Genomic DNA, 21,186 nt, shown 5'->3' on the forward strand with positions numbered 1-21,186 from the left:
TTAGGACAGGTGTCGGTGCAGAGGTCATGTAATAGAGCAGTGATTAGGACAGGTGTCGGTGCAGAGGTCATGTAATAGAGCAGTGATTAGGACAGGTGTAGGTGCAGAGGTCATGTAATGGAGCAGTGATTAGGACAGGTGTCGGTGCAGAGGTCATGTAATAGAACAGTGATTAGGACAGGTGTCGGTGCAGAGGTCATGTAATAGAGCAGTGATTAGGACAGGTGTCGGTGCAGAGGTCATGTAATAGAGCAGTGATTAGGACAGGTGTCGGTGCAGAGGTCATGTAATAGAGCAGTGATTAGGACAGGTGTAGGTGCAGAGGTCATGTAATGGAGCAGTGATTAGGACAGGTGTCGGTGCAGAGGTCATGTAATAGAGCAGTGATTAGGACAGGTGTCGGTGCAGAGGTCATGTAATAGAGCAGTGATTAGGACAGGTGTCGGTGCAGAGGTCATGTAATAGAGCAGTGATTAGGACAGGTGTAGGTGCAGAGGTCATGTAATAGAGCAGTGATTAGGACAGGTGTCGGTGCAGAGGTCATGTAATAGAGCAGTGATTAGGACAGGTGTCGGTGCAGAGGTCATGTAATGGAGCAGTGATTAGGACAGGTGTCGGTGCAGAGGTCATGTAATAGAGCAGTGATTAGGACAGGTGTCGGTGCAGAGGTCATGTAATAGAGCAGTGATTAGGACAGGTGTCGGTGCAGAGGTCATGTAATAGAGCAGTGATTAGGACAGGTGTAGGTGCAGAGGTCATGTAATGGAGCAGTGATTAGGACAGGTGTCGGTGCAGAGGTCATGTAATAGAACAGTGATTAGGACAGGTGTCGGTGCAGAGGTCATGTAATAGAGCAGTGATTAGGACAGGTGTCGGTGCAGAGGTCATGTAATAGAGCAGTGATTAGGACAGGTGTAGGTGCAGAGGTCATGTAATGGAGCAGTGATTAGGACAGACAGGTACATGTGCAGAGTTCATGTCAAGCAGTATATCCAAGTGACTATGATCAGATCAGTTAAATGGTCAAGTAAGGTGTTAGTAGAGCAGTAAACAGTCGACACCCAACCAATAAACAACAAGATTGTGTGAAGAGATTGTATCTGATAGTTTAGTAACTTTGCAGGATAATAAGTAGATTGCATGCATCAATGCATAATAAACTGTAAATAGTTAGGAAGGGGGGATTTAATAGCACACTTGCTCTTATAATCTCCCTTCCCTGGGAGGTAATGGAGCATTAATTCTATTGATCCTGACATGTTAATAAGGGTGGAGGTGTTGTGCCACAATCCAATGTTTCATCATTGTTTAGTCAGCTTCCTGTTCTTTGTCTGTGTTTGTCCCCAGGAGCAAGGAGTGTTGGCTCTGCTGCAGGTTTGTAATCGGATATATTGGAAAAGATAGAGTTAAGCCATTTTCTCTCAAAATAAAATATTTAGTTTTGATCATATGAGTAGATCTATTGTTCTAATGTTTTGTTCAAAAGTTATTTTTTTATTTGGCCACTAAGTGGCACTGTTCTACTCGGGCACTTTCTGGTGAATCATCATTTTCTTAATTTAGCACGTTCTGAATGCTCTTAAAACTGTTAGCCCAGTATTTTCTGTGGCGTTATGAAGCATTCAGCACTGCCTGCCCCTCCGCTTTTACCTAAGGGGATCACTTTGATATCCTGATTTAGGAGTCATGTCTGTGTCCATGCTGCTACAGCATCATGAATTAAGGATGATAAAGATATACTCTTTCAAGGTTGTGTGTTCCTTCATGTATTGCTGCATGCTGTCTGGGCTTTTAGGGCTGTCACTGATTGCACAGGTGAAAACTAAACAGGATGCAAACAATGGACGAGGATAATACAAAGGGAAGCGTGATCTGTTGTGTTGGTTTGTTCAGGCTTCTCTTGCCCCTATCCATGCCATTCCTCTCTCCCTACTTTAGTCTGTTCACATTTGTGAACTTGTACTAGGCATCAGGCAGATCAGGGGCCCCGTACAGCCTTCCTGACCAGTCGGTTTCCCACAGTCCCCTTCATACTTACTCTACAGTTGCAGAATGAACACAGCATTCCCACAGTCTATTGCAGATTACTTCATGATGACATGGTGATGTATTCTCCTCAGATGGATTTGGTAGCTCTATGTTTGAGGGATTTATCCCCTCGAGCGTTTATAACACTGTGTGTGACAGGGTTTGCTCAAACTTTATTTAGCTGAATTGTAATGTTTTCATTGAGCACATTGGACATTTGACTATTACACTGCTATCAGCAGTTTTTAAAGCACCCAAGTAATTAACGTGCTCGTGGTGACATCCTTTCCATTTTACTAATAGAAATGAATTATTTCAATTTGGAACAAATAGGCTGTGTTCTTTAAATAAGGAGTGAAAAGTGCCCGTGGAACATTACTCTTAAAGTGCTCAGTTTCTAAAATCATTGAAAACGGGATAAGGCATCCCAAAACCTGATTGGTCAGGTGTCACCCATATGTACATTTACACCATTGTGTATGTAGGTGCTAATATGACTACCCTGGTTTTCAGTGATGAGACCAGGAACTATTTTATCTGCTGCTTTGCTACCAGATTCCTTATATACCTATGTGTTCACCGAAATACAGCTCTGTCTTTTGTGATGGGGAGCAATTTTTCTGGCACACTTTTGTAGTCTAATTTCTAACAAAATACATTTGTTACCTAATGTCAGGGGTGCCCAGACCCAGTCCCCAAGAGCTACCAACAGGTCATGTTTTCAGGATTTCTGTCTGTGGGATAATTACAGATCCAGACAAATATACTACCTCACCTGTGCATGGTTAAAAATATCCTGAAAACATGAACTGTTGGTAGCTCTCGAGGACTGAGTTTGGGCTCCTCTGCATTGTGTGTACTGTTCTATTCTAGTTAAACATTTACAATTAACTGTGATAGTAGGACACTTGTTAAGTGTAAAATGCACTTTATAACAGCTGCTTTTATTATTCACAAATGTTTTTCCATTAGAATTATGTGTACTTGAGAGAGTTAGTGATCATTAGGGGTTGTAACTTTACTTTAGGGCAGGTGTAAGAGCACGATAGCCAGCAGTTCGGTACACTGTAAAGCTGGGTACACACTACACTGTTTTCATCCAATAATCTGCTCAACCAGCCGACATACGACCGCTCGTTCAAAAGCCGGGTCAGTGTGTGCAGTGACACGATGGTCAAAAGTCTGCCCAAATGGACGATTGTCGCCTCATTTGGTTGGTCGTACCGTTTAATATTTTCGTTCCAATCTCGTTTCCGCTGTGTAGTGTGTATAAACTTCCGACCGATCCACAACAGTGAGTACGAAATTACAGTCATTGCTCATGACAACATGGCTGTAAAAAGTCGCTAAAGGGACGACCGCTCTTCCCTTTATCGTCCTAAACAAGGCTAGTGTGTATGCAGTCCATGGACCGAGCGATCGGACCATCGATCGCATGTAAAATCGCTCGGCATAAAAAGTTGGTTGAATTTTCTGTAGTGTATACCCAGCTTTAGTGTATATACAGATCTGTACGTTTCATGGCCATTACAGAAATCCCTTGTTTATAACTATAAGCTGGTTTGTGTACCATTTTATGGTGTGAACTAAAATTGATAGTTATGTTAAAATAACCTCCATCAGGGTCAATATCTTCTAGTTGTGTTGAATCAGAGGACAACAAAAGAAAATCTGTGTAAGACAGTTGTCAGCTAAACGTCCCTGGAGGACACATACGTCATGTGACTGCAGCCTATAGTTTAGGGCCCTTCTATGGTAGATTCTGGGTCCATTGGCTGCGTTCTTATGAGTGTTGGTTCATTCCACAAAATCGGCTGCCTCCGATGTGTGTGGTCAATGGGTGCTCAGTACCGTCTGTGTCCAAGCAATGTATTCTCTTCAGCAGTTTTGGAGTCTGTGCTTTATATATTAGAAACAATCTGTACTAGCTTTTCCATTGCCTGTGTCACTGTACATATCGGAAAACTTTCAGTGTCTTTATTCTTCCATATCTTGTGGAGGAAGCCTGGTATTGCTGCGTCCTTCCTGTGTTGGCACCTAGTAGGCCTTTCTTTAATCTGCCCCCTTAGTATCCCGTCCCTGCGGTACTACTGATGTGCCAATCTGTGCCCCCTCCCCACCCATGTTTGTCTGTGCAGTCAGGCCATGCCCGTCTGTTTCCTGTGTGTGTGTTGCTCTGGCTGTGGTATGTGTAACATGCCTGGGCACTGCCCCCGTCTCCTCACCCTCCTCCTGTCTCCGGGATTCTGTGGCGTCTCTGGGATTCCTTTTAAGGCAAAAACTTATCCGTGAGAACGAGAGCATGGGGAAGCCAGACTGGCAAAGGATCTAGTCTTTTAACCTCATGAGTACCAATGCCAGAATGGAGTTGAAATCTCAGAGACATTGTTTATTTACACTGAGCAGAATTAAAAGTTGACAATTCCAAGCAGCTTAGTCTCATGTTTAAGCGTCTCTTAAAGAAAAATAGAATCACATGCTCTGTCTCTGTATATCACCGTAGATTGCTTTGTACCTTCATAACAGCGTTTATTAGATTGTGTGCAGCTAGTTCGGCCAACATCCGAGGATGACGCAAGTCAGCTTGTTTCTGAAGATTATACAATCTTTCTATGGAGCATTGTGGTCGTACACGTTGTACATTCCTGATCATGTGTCGCCCACTGTCCATTACTTAATGACTCTGCTGTTCCTGCCATGATTTACAACGCTTGGCCGTTGCTCCGTATATATGAACAGCAGTGAGAAATATGGCAGTTCTAAGCCACAATAGAAATGTCTCTGCACTTTAATTCATCAAGTATCCTATAATCTATGAGTTTAGAACCAGTGGGTGACAAAAATATCTATATTTCTCTTTAAGGCCATTATAGGCTTCATTTATGTTGATCAAATGCTCTGTTAACGTTCTTTCCATCCTTTTATGCAGAAAATCAAAGACAAAGCCAAATGGTAAAAAAGTGGTGTCTGAGGAGAAGAAGCTGTACCTGGAGCCTGAATACACCCGTGTCCGCGTCACAGACTTTGAATTCAAGCAGCTAGTGACGTTACCACTGGAAATTGACCTCAACGAGTGGCTGGCCAACAACAGTAGGTTTCTGTAGCACTGATGACGCATATAAGGGAACATAAGGCTAGGAGAAGGGGTCAGCGGGGAGGATTCTGTTGCTTTCAGTATTACACCTATAGAGCAGCTCTGTGGAAACGTGAAGCATTGCCAGGTAGACTTTACTTGTAGTTGGGTTTCAGGATGGACTAATGCAAATTGCTCTCTGTAAGGGATCTGTGCTCTTCTAGCTGCTAGAGGTCAGGATTTAGGCAGTATAGAGGTCTACATTTGTGGAACTATAAGTCACAGCATGCTCGGTGGTCCTCTGACTCTTGGTTCCATCACAGCTTGTGAGCCCTACATTTATGATAGAGAATTTGGGATAGCCTGGAAATGAAAACCACATGTTGCATTCATACAGTATTCACATATTTGAAGTGTTTTGATAACAGGACTGTTAAGTAAATACAAAACAAACCATCTACAAGCATTTACATGCTGATAAATGTCCCTTTGTATTAAAAATCAATATAGTGCATCCTGTCGCTTGTTTTTAATTTTCTTTGTACTTTATTTTTGTTTCTCACGTTCAGTTACCACTTTCTTCAACCACATTAACCTTCAGTACAGCACCATCTCAGAGTTCTGCACAGGGGAGACTTGTCAGACCATGGCTGCCTGCAACACGTAAGTACAGTAAAGAGGGGGGGGGGGGGGTGGCTGTGTGTCTGTGGGCTCTCCTTCTCCTCTAAGCCACAAGCTAGGGCTTTTCCAGCTGTCTCTTGGCTATTGGTGAGCTGCAGTGTCCTGCATGCTTTACCAGACGAGGTGTAGAAGGACTTGTATGTTGGATTCACCCATTTGTGTTACTCTGTCCGTACCTTTGTTTTGGTGGTCAGGTTCCTGTGTTCTTGCTCTACTCTCCTACAGACATGTTTATTTATGTTGTATTATTATACAGTTGTGTTTGTGGTGCGTGTGTGATACTGTTATACTGATTTGTACACACTGCTATCTTCTGCTACAGACAGTACTACTGGTACGATGAACGAGGGAAGAAAATAAAGTGCACGGCGCCTCAGTACATTGACTGTGTCATGAGTTCTGTACAGAAATTGGTGACAGACGAGGACGTCTTCCCCACTAAATACGGTGAGTGGACGCTGATAAGCACAGTTTGGTTGGTGATGTTTGCTGGAGAAGGAAAATAAGGAATAGATAGCTCCTGTTTATTATCTATTAATAACCTGCACTGGTTAGAAATGGTATTCACTCCCTATTCTAATAACCATATGTAGCTGCAGTTACAGCTAGGAGTCTAATTGGGGATGTTTTTACAGCTTTATACGACTGCAATGTCTGCCCATTCTGTGCAGTATTGCTCAAGTTCCACCTGATTGGAAGGGACTAAGCGACTGTTGGAGTACACATATGGTCACATCATTACACAGATTCTTGTTGCCTATAGCAACCAGATTCTAGTCATCCTTTATTTACTACATTCTACAAACTCACAATCTGATTGGTTGCTATAGGCAACATCTCCACTTTTTCAAACCCGCAGTTTAGTAAATATACCCCATGGACTTTGATTGGGCCACTCCAGGACATAGATTTGTTATCTAAACCACCATATATATGACTTATTTTTCTGGTTTAGGTCATTGTCTTGTTAGACCTCCGTTCCTCCGTTCCTCCATCTCTCCCCCATGTCTCTCTGTCTGTCTACCCCACCCCTTAGATTGTACGCTCCTTTGAGCAGGGTATTCTCTCCTCCTGTCTTCACCACTGTTAACTCTGCTCTCCAGCTACTTAGCCCTCCTCCTTGAGGACCCTCTTTCCCGCGTCCCCTCTCGCTCCCTCCTCTCCCCTCTAGGGGTCTCCCTGTCATCCGTGCCTTCCCTCTTGGACTCCGTCGTTGGCGGACCTTCCCCTCTCCCCTCCTCCGCCCCTCTAGCGGTGCTTTGAGCTCACTGAGTTACTGTGATTATTGTTTACTGTACTGTGCTGTCTCACCTCGTATTGTAATCTCGTTTGTCCCTGTACGGCGCTACGGACACCTAGTGGCGCCCTATAAATAAAAATTAATAATAATAATACATCCTCTCCTAATGTCTGAGGTCTCTTGCAGACAGCAACATGTTTTTCTTATCTTATTTGTTTTAATCAGTGGTAAGAATTCAAGAATAAATCTGTTTGCTTTCCATAATGTAAGAAAGCAAAGTTTAAAATGGACAAACCACTGTGTATTAAGGTGACTGACTGTCTAGTTGTGACATTATCTGGGATATCAGATGGCTTTAATGTAATGACCTGCATATGGCCATTTGCAGATTATAGTATATAAATAGTTGCTCCTTACTGTGTGTTTCAGCTGTGTCATTACATGACAGCGAGCCCGTGTTATTTGTATGGGGCACAGTGGTAGCCAGAGAGTAGCTTAGCGTCATATCACAGGCAACAGACATAAGCATCCTCTGCCTGGTCATATAAATGCAAGGCTGGAAAGCACAGAGGGAGGATTAAAAAAACAAACAAACAATGCATTTTTAAAGTCTACTAAAGGCCATGTAAAAGCCAGTAAATTCAAGTCATCATTTGATAGTGAGGAAATTCTTTAAAGGCAGATAATTATTCTCATCATTTCATTTTTGCCATCGGGTGGTGATCTTCATACTAACCGGAGGCCTCATCTGTCAAGATATCATTACTTCTATATCCTGGGATGTTTCACTGTCCCTCTATGAATTCTGTAACCCAGCTGTATCATATTGTTCCTATGTCCTGCCAGGCCACATAAATAATTAGATGTTAGAAGTATAAAAAAAGATAAACTATAACTGTACATTGGATATCACACAGAAGAATAAAAATAAGTTGAGAACTAAATGGTGAAAAGACTGAATGAATGGACAAGTGAGAAATGTAAGTAAGTGAATGTGGGAAAGTAGATAAACAAGAATGAAGATGATAACGCGGCTAGATGGAGTGATCAACATAAAATGTAAAGATGGGGGGGGAACGCAAGGAATGATACAGAGAAGTTAGTATAGGATAAATGAAGTAAGAAGATCAAAACTGGGGAGAGAAGGGTTGAAGAGGGGTCGATAAGTAAAAACCAATAAGTAAAGGGGAAATAACAGTACACACAGAAATATAAACTAATGATTTTTATGTAACCACCAAATAAATACTTTAGTGTAGAACTCTATTTTCCAGATACCTGACAATGTTTTCTGGAATATTAATAGGTCTGTCAGGTGCAAGACATTGGGCAGACACCACTTTAATAACAGATGACAGATCTGTGTGACATGACCTTTCTAGAGTCCTGTTCTTCATGGCGGTGAGCTGCTCACCAAGGTGCATCCTTCCGGAGGGAACATTCCTCATGTCTGGAAATCCTTCAGGTGGTGAAAACATGACATTCTCCACAAAATGTGCTTTCAGTACAGGGCCTCCAAGCCAAATGGAGACGTGAATAATTTGTTTCATATGATTTGACCCAAAATCTTTCGTCATATTCACAATTCAAAGTCCAATTTTCTTTGTGTACTTCTTTCAAATTACTGAGTACTTGGCAGGTGTTCAGAGGTGACAGACTTCCATCTTCTCAGCCTTCACGCGCTGTGACTAGCTGCTCTCTGCTTTGGCTTCTTCAGATATGCAGTAATCTCGGTTACGAATGACAGGTCCTGCAGTCACTCCACAGATTTTAGCTTTGCACTTTCTGTCTCTGGCTCCAGCCCCATCTTCTCTATTAAGCAGTAAAACCATCCTTAGCACATTGTTAGACAGTAGAGCCACATTTCATCTTTTTCGCTGTATAATTCATCAGAAAGTGCAGTATAGAAAGGTACTGAAAGTGGCTGTACTGGAATGTGTCCGTAAACTAGTAAGACAGATTCCACAGTCCATGCCCATCTCTGTTAAGGCTATGTGAACACACACAATTTCCGGTTTCAGTACATGATCCACTGTCCGTACCTTCCTATATTGCACTTTCTGGTGAAGTATACAGTGGAGGATGATTGACAAATGCAGATACTTTTAAACTCCTATAGGCAGAGTGCACTTGGTGGTAAGCATTGGGAAGAGTTGCTCCTTGGAGATTGTGATGACATTTTCTGCTGGATAGTGTAACTCTTATCCTTCACATGGCTATCATATCCTTGACACTACAGTACTTTGTGTGATTGGTTGCTATAGGCAACATCTCCACTTTTTCAAACCCGCAGTTTAGTAAATATACCCCATGGACTATGGTTGGGCCACTATATATACTAATATGTGTAACATGGCTTGGTTTGTCTTGTAATATATCATACTTTGTCTTCTCTTCTATCCATTACACAGGCAGGGAATTTCCCAGCTCCTTTGAATCGTTGGTAAAAAAGATCTGCAGATACCTATTCCACGTTATTGCTCATATTTACTCAGCTCATTTCAAGGAGATTGTCGCCATGGAGCTACACGGACACTTAAACACTCTCTTTATTCACTTCCTCCTCTTTGTGCGGGAGTTTAGCCTACTGGACCCCAAGGAGACTGCAATCCTGGACGACCTGTCTGAGATGCTCTTCTCTGAGGACAGCAGGGAAGCGGCAGGGGCTACAGGAGGGGCACAGAACCACGTCAAGGAGAGATGAGTCCCCCCTCCCCCGAAATCCCGCTTCCTCTCCTTCCACTGCCCCTCACAGCGTACCCTGGCCCCTATAAAGAGCTGGCTAACCTTCCGGCTCAAAGCACAGGGGAAATGAGGTTATAGGAAGTACGCTGCCAGTTTTGGAGGTGGGGAGGGCCACGCCTGTACTACCCCAGCCTGAAGGGAAGCAGACCTCGCTCTTATCTTTAGCAGGACGTTGCACCGAGTATCACCTTATTTTTATTTGTGTCTTGAGGATTTTTTTTTTCTTTTTCACTTCTCTTTTTGTTCTTTCTTTTATGATCTCCTGATTCTTTTCTCCCCAGACCCCTTACTCTTTCTTTCTGTCTTTTCTTCTTTCTTTTTATGGGTGGCACTGCCGTTTCTGGCTTAATTCTATTATCCTATTAAGAGAAAATATTTGCATTTTCGATTTTATTTTGCCGTGGCTTTGGAGGATGTTAGAAGCACCTGAGTGGGGTGAGATTTGGGTGGGACGGGGCTGTCGGGGCACAGAAGAGGCTACCTGCAGTCTCCGCTCTGGACTGAACCAAGGCTCCCATCTCGCCACCTGCCGTGGACATCAGCTCCTCCCATCTCCGTCTGCAGGAGGAACGCTGGGTGCTCACCCCTCTATTGGGGTGGAATGATACTGTTGGCTTCTTTTAGTTTATCTGTTAAATAATGATAATAATATTAATAATAAAACAGATTCTATCAGCCTGTGGGTTGGATTTCTCTGTTGTGTGTAGAGGCAGTTGGTTGGCGTTGTCAGACCTTGCCATTGAGGTGTTGTCACAGGTGACTGGCAGGTGGTTTTCTAAATACCAGTAAGTACATTGGTACACTATAGAGATTAATTCAAATATTAGCACATTGGTATAAAAATGACATTTTCTGACACTAATACCACTTTCATACTGCCGCCCCGGCAATATCCTGGGTTGTTAACCCGGGATATTGCCGGGGCACAGGGCAGTATAGATAACAAGATTCCCGAGTCGGGCGGGTTCATACTGCACCTGCCCGACCTGGGTTTTAGAAAAAAAAAAGTGTTAAAAAAAGATTTTAATTAAAAAAAAATACATAAGAAATGTTTACTTAACTTATTTTCAGCCAGCGGTGTCTCCGGTGCGTTGCCGGCTGTCAGGGGGACCTCTGGGTACTAAAATGACGTCATTTCTAGTCCATTAGAAATTACGTCATTTTAGTACCCAGAGGTCCCCCTGACAGCCGGCAACGCACCGGAGACACCGCTGGCTGAAAATAAGTTAAGTAAACATTTCTTATGTATTTTTTATTAATTAAAATCTTTTTTTTTTTTTTTTTTTTTACTTCACAATTTTTTTTTTTTTTTTACAGTATGAATGGTGAGACCCGGGAATTACACGGGTTGCACCATTCATACTGCAGGCAAGCGGGGTCCAACACGGGAATTACCCCTCGCAAAATCCCGGATCTAAGTCCCGGGATTTTGTGGTTGGACTATTCATACTGCACCAAGACCCGGGTTTTTCAGCGTGCCTCTGCAAAAACCTGGGTTTTTGGTGCAGTATGAATGGGGTATAATGCATACTGGGTTAAAGGTACTGTAACCTCAACGGACATGATCCTCAGGCAATGAGTAAGCTTGATAAATGATGTGTATCTCTCCCTTATCTGCTCTCCATTGCAGATGTCTGTGGTCTTGGCCACTCCCCAGTGATGTCAAACCACACCCCCTACCATCTGAGACCCATCCCAGTTTAAAATATAGTATAAAAGTGCAAGGTGTAACGTGGGTTGCTTACACAACTGAGTAGAAAAAAATTAACTGGCTGCTAAACAGCCACAAATGTCTGGTACATTGATTCCTTGTGAAATACAGGACTTGTACAGAGTGATTGATCCAGGCACTGGCTATAAACTTCAGTCGTGTGTAGTCTTTGCAGGAGTTAGGTCTTATTAAGATGTGGTAATGCTCTCACGCTGTAGTAGCTGGAAGACACGGTGTAGGGGCAAATGATGTGACATTAGGAGCGTGGCCAGATTAGGGAAGACTGGATATAATAAAGTGAGCAAGTGAAGAGACAGCAGACATAACTCCCTCCTTTTCCTAATAGCTTGTACAGAGGAAGAACGTAAAACTATGTCTAGTAAATACATTTTGCTGTGCTGGGCACAGATTAGAAGAAAAACCTTGACCAAGCAATAAGTGTGGTACTTCTTGCATTAATAAATGCAAATCTACGGAGTGTTGTAGCAGCATATATTCTACTAAAACGGTCATAGGAAATAGTGTTTTAATAAGGAATGCATTGGTCATCTGTGTTCCCTTCTATTTAGATCAATTTGTTCACTCATTAAAAAGGTTTTCATCTAAAAAAATACTGACATACTACCGTACTGTTATGTCCGACCATTGACCTTGAATAGCTGTTTTTACAAATGTATAATGATTACTTGGGGCCCTTGTTACATGCCTGTCTGGTTCTTTATGGATTAAGTAGAGTATAATAATAATCTTCCAAGAGACAAATCAATGCTCATTCACTTTGAGTCAGCTACTTGTGCCGAGATAGTAAAATACTAAATACACCTGATATTGGACTTTAATGTATACTGTATATTAAAACATGTCCCTTCCCTTTGCGTAAATATGTAGTTTGGGGGAGGTGCTTACCTTGCATCACTCAGGTCCTGGCCTCCGCACTCTGCAGAGTGAAAAGTCTACAGATACCAGAAATTCTCTGTACAGATGGGTAGATTAACGTACCCACTGTGTTATAGCAGCATAACCGACACAACTGTTTATTGTAAAGTAAATCGGCAGCATCCTGTGGGTTGTGGCTTTATCCGTTATACCCCATTCATACTGCACCAAAATCCCGGGTTTTTGCCGGGGCGAGCTCAAATGACCCGGGTCTTAGTGCAGTATGAATGGTACAAGTCAAAAATCCCGGGTCTTCAACCCGGGATTTATCGAGGGGTAATTCCCGGGTCGGACCCGGGTTGCCTGCACTATGAATGGTGCAACCCGGGTTTTTCAACCCGGGTTGCACAAAAAAACAAGCCACCCACTTTTGCATCATCTTTATGCGTCAAAAAACCAGTCACCTTTCAATGACATCACCATTTTTCAGCCAATGAAAACTGCTCTGGTGATGACTCCCACAAATTGCCAGGGCACAGACGTGTGCAGTATGAATGGGGTCAACCCGGGAAATTCCCGGGTCCGAGGTGCAGTATGAATGGTGTTTCTGAGCTGGGACGCTCCGAGCCTCGGCAAAAACCCGGGATATTGCCGGGGCAGCAGTATGAAAGCGGTATTATTGTGATGGAATGTTGAGCTGATACTCCCAACACAGCTAATTATATAACAAAGCTGCATTGAAAACACCACAAGACTGAGTAGTTTTTTTGTTTTTTTTACTTGTTATATATGAAAATTCACTTTTTTGGTCTTCCTTTGGCTTGCAACAATATATTAACGTTTTCTGAATCCATTAACAACCTAGAAATCTAGCCATCTGGTCAAGTTTTTTTTTCTTATTCACACTCTAATAAAATATCAATCGTATGTTCTACACGGTGGGTGTAGAGTGGGACATGGCTCACGGCTTACAGAATAAAGATTACCACTACTATTGTGTCATGGGAATAATTGAGTTGAAAATGGTTAACTTCTGTTTTAGCCCAACAACATAAGGTAAGATTACACTTAAAGGGCTATACCAATCCCAACAGGGAGTACTGCCATTGGTCATGCTAACTAGGGGGTGTGGATGAATTGAGGATAAGGCTAGTATAGAACTGAAACATGTAGAACTTGTTTATAATTGAAATATCTATCTTATAATTTATAAACATATTGTTGTCACTTATCCCAGAATACAGGGCAAGAAAAGTGGCACAATGGAGTTGTCAATGCACAAAGAATAAGAGCCTCAGGGCTTGCTCAATAAACCGTGGGCTTCATGCCATGATATGTAGGTGATGTGCCCTGGCCGGATGAAGATACCACAACTCTTACGTACATTTGATCTGGTTTCGTGCTTCTAACCCTGGGAGGTGTTGCCATGGTTACATCTGTCACCTGATGCTCTTATTAAGCCCACTGAGCCATGTAGTTAACCTTGAGGTGGACCATCACCTGACAGTGGGCGGAACCATTTTGTTACTGAGCCATGTTTGTGAGAACGCAGCGATGTCACTAATTCCTAGTAAATTGACAACCTGCTTTGTAGAGCATTTTGGTCCAGCCCACAAAATGGCTGTCTGATCCGTGTGAAGGCAACAGGTCAGGTGCACTCTGTGACCGTTTCAATTGTTGCCGTGAAGGTTATACCCATTTAACAACATAACTATTAAATTCTATTGCAAAATAAATGATTTTAAATAACCACACCAGAGCAAGTTGTGTACATACTGAACAATTTTATTGGCTGTTTTCTGACGTTCATTTTTTATTTTATTTTTTTGTCTTTGAACGCCATTGCGGGTGAGTAACATGCCGCAGTGTGCGCCCGTTGGCTTTTACAAAACACACAAGGGGAATATTGCTGTCCAGACGCCTACCACCGCCACTACTGCCACAGAGCCAAGCACGCCTGGTCTCCGGCAGGCAGCGGGGTGTAATACTGTAAAATGTGCAAGGCAGGAGCTTAACGGAACGTTGGCATCAACTCTCCGGAAACCGGCAACAATGAAAGAGTTACCAGAAGAAGTCAGGTGCCCTGCCCTTACCTCTCTCCTGCCCCAATAATTCAGCACCTCTTGGTAAATAATACCCTCTGATCTTCGTTTGTTGCAAACATATATAGAACAAATGGTGTAGATATTAAAACCGTGGGGACAAGAGAGAACAAGGAAGGGAGTCAGTGAGCAATATCAAAGATTGAGGCCTTGTCTTTTTTTTTTTATTATTATTTAAGAACATTTAGTTGGGTTAAGATGTGTTTTCTCCTGCTGTATCATAAATATGTATTGTGCTGTCTCTCCCATTCACAGGACATATTCTCAGAAAATCAGATTATTTACATACCAACAGAATCATTCATCGCAAACTTGATCATTGTACAGCTAATAGCTTAAATATATATATTTATATCGTATTTATAAATAACAGAGACTTTCACACCACGCACCGCGCGAAAGGCCTGCGGAGCATTGTGCTGCATATATAGATGGAGAGAGCGAGGCGGTATGTATACAATCTGCAGACCATGTCATGCATTTGTATACTATACCTTATAAGCACTGCAGTATTTTGTATATACTCTGCAGAGCCTTGTGGGTTAATGAAGGATAGGTTAATTTTTTTTGCCCATATTTGTAAATGTAGTATCTATGGTTATGCTGGTGAATGGACTTACTGTGCAGTCTACAACCTGCCAACCTCGGGCCAATTTTTCAAGTACAATTCCCATGGTCCAGTCCCTGTCTGGTTGGGAATCATAGGGGGGAGCTGTAGAACAAATCCTACTTATTTCTGGGTGAATATCGCACTTGTGAAAAAAATATACTACCTCCGATAGTGGCGTTATTATAGCTGCTACAAGATTACTAATAAATACTCCCATTAAGAAGCAGCATTAGACTGCAAGTACATTCCAGTTCATTGCATGTGTGACTCGCCCCACAGTGTGCTGACTACTGTTTGAAAGAACGATCAAACTCTTAATTAGCGTTCATCTGATATTGTCAGACCCCCCAAACTCTGACTTTGGCAACTCTAATTATCATAACTGGGACAAATTCATTGTGATTTTGTAACGTTTGGAAAAGTTGCCAATTCTGGTTATCTTCCAAGTGTATGGTATCTTACATGGCATCTGTGACGTAAAGTCTGTTACCTGAGAATAGAGGTGGAATCTCTAAAATGAATAATTTCTGTTTCCCGTTACATTTGTGACAGGTGTTTTGGGGAAAGTGGCAAATATGAGTCCTTATTAGACTTCAGTTTACATTTAAAGCTAAAATGTTTTTAGCTTTTTGTGGTTTTTTCTGAGAACGCCTATAGAATCCTAACAAAGAAAAACATGTTAAACAGGTATTAAAACAGGCCTTATTGAAAATAAAAAATAAATGTTGAAAACCTTGAAATAAAACAAAAAACAACATAATGCAGAAATTGATATGTGTAGTGCCTTTAAAGTGTACCTGTTGCCTGCTGCACACAATGGAGTTTGCACCAATATGCGATCTATCTGTCCTCTACTCACAAGGCACATCATGGAGGCACAGAGTGCTTCGTGCCTTGGTAGTGTCACTAGTTCTTGCATTCTTGTGAATATTGGTTCAAAATGGCTGAACCCCATTGTGTATAAGCGGAATGTCCGCCATAAGCCTCTTGTCGCCTTTTAATTGGAGTAGAGAGAACGGCTACCTTGTAAGTAAATTGGGATTGTGCCATACATTGGCACAACTGCATCCACAAATAGGGGCATCCTACTGGCTCTCGCATGTACACACCCTGCAGAGCACTGTGTGCTTATGTATATTCATGTAAGAACATAAGTAAACACTGGCTGCAGTGCTTATGTATATTACACATCTCCACCTACCATGCACCGCTCCGATCCACAGGCCAATCTTGCAGTTAGCAGTTAATAATTTAAACACAAAGGATTAACACCCAGCCCCTAAACTTACAAACCTTATAAAAATAGCCCCGATATTTCACATTATGCAACAGGACATGCCAACCCCCCCTGTATACAGCCCCCAAAATCATTCCCCCCCCCCCTCCCCCCTACCAGATGACGAAGAGCTGAATAATAGGGCACTGCCCTAAATGGTGTTCGGTACAGAACACAGCTCCTCGTTTAACCCTCTCTGGATGTAGCAGTGTGTCAAATGTGTGTGTTGTGTGTAAACATAATTAACCCCTTAAATACATTCAGCATTAAAAACCCCTAATATAGAGACCACTTTCCTGCCTGAAAAGCCACACACAGCCGTAGGCAATACAGTATGATTTCTTGGGTGGTGCAGCTAAGCAGGATTTCAGGAGTAGGGTTATCATGAAGGTAATAAGAGGAGAGCTTTGTGTTTTTTAATAGTCTCCTGTGAGATAGTTACCAGTGTGACCCCCAAACTCTTACTCCAATAGCATCATTACTACTTGATGGTAACCCGACTCCTGCATGCCTTATTGCCCATCTCAGGAGGAGAGATGTCCCTGCTGCAGGCTCCGAGGTGGATGGCAGGCCAAGGGTTGAGGCAAGGTCATCTTCTGGTCAGGCGGACAAGAAAAGGAGGAGATGAAGGGCGGCTGGTTAGCTTTTTGGGATAATTCCTGGGGGGGTAAAGTGAGGGAGAACACACATGCGAGAGAGAGAGAGAGAGAAAGTATGGAGAAAACATAGGATGGCGATTGGTGGGAATTGGATGAAGACAAAAGAAACAAAGGAGGAACAGGCAAAAGGTAAATGAAAGAAACGGGAAGAAAATCAAAGGTGCATCGTGATGAAGAATTGAGGTGTACAGAGGTGAAATGGGAAACAAACATATAGGACAGAAAAGAAAAATCATTAATTTGGGAAGGTGACACCAAGCAGGCTGCAGCCATTAATGATTGTGCTCCTAGCTCTCTCTATACATATTTATAGCTGTATATATACACAAACATTCAGACGTGTCCTGTCTAAAAAAATGATGCACTTATAACTAGTACTAATACTGCAGATAAATGGGTGTGCAAGAATATATACACACTTATATATGTATTTACAAAGCAGAATATATATATATTTAAGATAAATCCATATCTCATATCCTGATCCTATGTACAGTCTGATATAACGGAGTGGATGGAGGAGAACCCATATCTCAGAGCTGTTTGTGCAGTTGGATTTAAAATGAAGATGATGGCGTGGAAGTGATTGGGATTGTTCCTAGAGGAAAGTAGCATACTGATGGCTCCACCCTGTGGCCACTGGATATATTGCAGGTGAGATTCTTAAAGGCAAATGACACCTAATGGTGTACAATCAGGGTAAGGCAACCTGTAACTCTCTCAGATGTTGTGGTACAATAAGTATCTGTATGTCCAGTCCATGCTGGCACTTATAGTTCCACAAATGCAGGGCATGCTTAGACTTGTGGTTCCACAACAGGTGGAGAGCCGCGTGTTGCCTCTCTCTGGTGTACACGTTTCCACAGCATACCAGTGGAAATCATCAGACAGTGCTCCTGTGTGCACTACAGGCGTAGGTGAGGTGTACACATTGTGATGTTCTATGTTCTCCATGTTTATACTGAAGGTCCTTAGTGGTTTATGCTGGGAAACACGTCATTCATGTCCTCAGAGAGTGTCTTACAGGACTACATTCCTATAGCATCACTCTGTGACACCGACACCCTGTGTACACTGAGAGAATGGCAGGGTATACTCCCTGTGGTATCAATGGACTTTAGTGACATCCTGAGGTCACAGTAGGAATTTCCTCTGTTATGTGCCCTGTTTGCTGGGGGAAGCAGGGACGGGGGTCTCCTGAGTGATGACGGGGCTGGTTTTCCTGGCTCTCTCCTTCCCGCTGGCTCCCAAGGCCCCCTGCTCCTTATTATCAGTCGGACGCTGCTTGCTGAGGGGCCCAGGGGCGGGAGAAGCGTGACCATTCTTCTCGTCTGAAAAAAGTTGTTTAAGTACGTCAAAGAAGTTACTGATTGGGCGGCCTAGAGATAGAGAGAAAAACAGGGAAGGGAGAAAGGGTGGGAGGGTAAGAGACAGGCAGAGAGAGAAAGATAGAGAAAGAGAGAATGGGAAAGAGTCAAGGAGAAAACGCTTAAAGCATAATCATTGCCTACACACAGTGGAAGCAGCCATTTTGTGCTCTGAACTGCAGCCTATCAATTCGCTAGAACAGCAGCATCGCTGACTCCTGCTGCATCCTCAGTGGAATGTCCCAAGTGAAGTGATGGGCTGCGTTCTCATAAAGGCTCACTTAGGTCACACACAAAATGGCTGCCTTCACTGCGTGTAGGAGACAGACACGATAAAGAAGGGGAAACAGAGAGACAAAGTGTGAGGGGTAAAATGAAAGGGAGAGGGTGTGAGCAAGAATAGATTGTACGTGACACTTATTGGAAAAGCATAAGGTAATGGAATAAATAAATAAAAACAACTATTTTAAACAAAACTGCCCCTCTACACATCTAGTTTGGGATGTAACTGCAATCAAGGTTTGAGTGTTTCTGTTAAGCTGAGCGGTCTGAGTATGAAAGAGTTAAAAGCGTAACCTAATGAGACTTCAGCATTGTAGAGAAGCACTGGGCAGCACAGTGGTTAGCATTGCTGCCTCACAGTGCTGGGGACATGGATTCCATTCTGACCAGGGCCCTATAGGTGTATGTGTGGGTTTCCTTCACACTCCAAAGACAGATTGGAAGGTTAAGTGGCTTATGATGAAACTAACCCAAGTATGTGTGTGTGGTAGGGAATATAGATTGTAAGCTCTACAGGTGAGCAGATGTGAATGATTAAATATTCTCTGTAAAGCACTGTATAATATGTAAGTGCTATATAACTGTTATGAACTAACCGGGTTATGTTGGTAGGTAGGATTAGCTCAATCCTTTACAAAGTGCATCTATGCGCACCGCAAAACACCTAGACGGTCCATTAAGGGGTACATCTACTCTTGGGAGATGCCACTGCAAGCCATAGGTGGCCCAAGAGGTGCGAAGAGGCTCAAAAAGGGGCATGGAGCAAAAATGTCAATGTCACATTAAGGTCCAAGACCACTTTAGAGCCACTGCTATTAATATATAAGACTTCCGGTTTTCTCTGTAAATATCGCTTTGTTTTAGTCTTGTTCATGGCTGAAATCATGAGAGCGAGGGGATGTTGGCTCTGTCTATATTACTCCTAGAAATGTGATTGTCTAACAAAGTACAACATGGTCAATTACTTCTGCTCTGTGGTGGGGATTGAAGTTGGGGCAGAATAATAATAATTGGGGGAATTCTGTGCCCAAATTCTGATAGAGAATCATACAAAATTCTGCAGCCAAATGTGAAATAAGGTTACTATTCCAGTTTTGAAAATATTAATTGTCTCTACTGGCAGTACTGTTAATGCGCCCCATCTACCATATAATTGAACCTACTGGAATCTTATTTCTGCGTAAAATGTCACTATAATAATAAGGCAGACTGGACTTTCCCTCTTCTTTACATGTGACAAACATATAAGCATACTTGCCTACACTTCCAGAATGTCAGAGGGACTCACAAATTTCAGAGTGCTCCCGGATTTAAGGCAGACTAGGCCGCCCTCCCTCATGGATTCTTCTGAAGTGAGTGGGGCCTTCACTATGCTCTTCAATGAGAAACGCGTCATCCAAGCCCTGCCCCCACTACAAGATGATGCAAATTGCACCATTGTACAGTAGAGGATGCGGCTGTGATGGGGCGAATCGTGTTGTCTCACCCCTATTCTTGTCGCTTGGACTGCTCCTCCGAGATTTCATGGAGGGGAGGTTCAAAAAGTGGGCAAGTATGCATATAAGATGTTGTTAAGTGGCAAATATTTCTGAATCCTCCTTAATAAGAAATAAAAGAAAACAGTAAGGTGGCTAAAAAATAGAAGGAGTGGATCAGGAGAGGACATGAGTAGGAAAGAGACAACAGATCAGTGAGAAGAGGGAGGAAAGGAGGAAAAGTGACAGGATAGGAAGAGAGTGAGAGGACAGGTAGATGTTGCACAAGGAGCATATGCAGAGACAGCCATAGACAGATATGAGACAACATGACACTTGTAGATGAAGACAAATCATTAAGAGAATGCTGAGCATGTACCAATTCACAAGCAAGCCTTCAGCTCTGCAGTCAATGGAAGCTGCAAAACTCTGCAGTCTTTAGAGCCACTGAGCTGAATGTCAGGTGAAAACATGAAGTGAATAAAGGAGTGACAGAGGGAAACAGGTATTACAGGTTAAAATGCAGAAGGAGCGTGTTGGCAAAGGGAAGAAGCAGCGGATGGGATGAGGAAAGCTGAGCAGGAGCTGATTATATATTGTGTGTGTTGTCTACAAAGGATTCTGGGATGTAACGTGACTTCTATGGGCAATGCCGATGAGCGAAACACTTTTCTTCACCATTCATTTTCCTCACAATAAGAAAATCCAACAAAACATAAAATCAAATAAATGTTTTACAGTTTTGTTGTAGTAGTACAAACCACAAACAGGAAGAAACAGTGTTTAGTCATATTCTGTGGACTATTCTCTATTGGTTCGGCAAGGAATGGGAAATGAAACATTGGATAAAATCTTAATTTACTCATCTGTCTACAGGAGTGTAATGTGTGGGGAGTTCTCTTTCCATTCTAAACAGATATGTAAGCAAAAGTTACTACATAATGTCAGCTGGGAGACAAATATTAAATGATTTATGTGTATGGGTTAAGTCAGCTATTTAAAAGTCTCAAAATAGCAAAACACATGTAGAGGTTCCACCTGCTTATCTCATGTAATCACAG

The 21,186-nt window shown here is 42.5% G+C and overlaps 2 protein-coding genes across 8 annotated transcripts in view; one reads left to right on the forward strand and one right to left on the reverse strand.

Moving 5' to 3' along the window:
- MOB2 (MOB kinase activator 2) overlaps positions 1-10,442 on the forward strand; it is a 35,458-nt gene extending 25,016 nt beyond the window's left edge. For both annotated transcript variants that reach the window (XM_075187908.1, XM_075187907.1), the window contains exons 2-5: positions 4,958-5,118; positions 5,671-5,764; positions 6,105-6,229; positions 9,434-10,442. In XM_075187908.1, the coding sequence (XP_075044009.1) occupies positions 4,958-5,118; positions 5,671-5,764; positions 6,105-6,229; positions 9,434-9,726 (673 nt within the window). In that variant the 3' untranslated portion in view covers positions 9,727-10,442. The remainder of the gene's footprint in view (positions 1-4,957; positions 5,119-5,670; positions 5,765-6,104; positions 6,230-9,433) is intronic.
- Positions 10,443-16,451: 6,009 nt separating this feature from the next.
- Positions 16,452-21,186, reverse strand: part of BRSK2 (BR serine/threonine kinase 2) — a 98,693-nt gene continuing 93,958 nt past the window's right edge. For 2 of the 6 annotated variants that reach the window (XM_075187914.1, XM_075187909.1), the window contains exon 20: positions 16,452-18,380. In XM_075187914.1, coding sequence (XP_075044015.1) covers positions 18,157-18,380 — 224 coding nt within the window. In that variant the 3' untranslated portion in view covers positions 16,452-18,156. The remainder of the gene's footprint in view (positions 18,381-21,186) is intronic. The other 4 variants (XM_075187913.1, XM_075187912.1, XM_075187911.1 and 1 more) reach the window with 2 other exon arrangements.

The sequence above is a fragment of the Mixophyes fleayi genome, chromosome 10 (genome assembly GCF_038048845.1).
Source record: "Mixophyes fleayi isolate aMixFle1 chromosome 10, aMixFle1.hap1, whole genome shotgun sequence".
NCBI lineage: Eukaryota > Metazoa > Chordata > Amphibia > Anura > Limnodynastidae > Mixophyes > Mixophyes fleayi.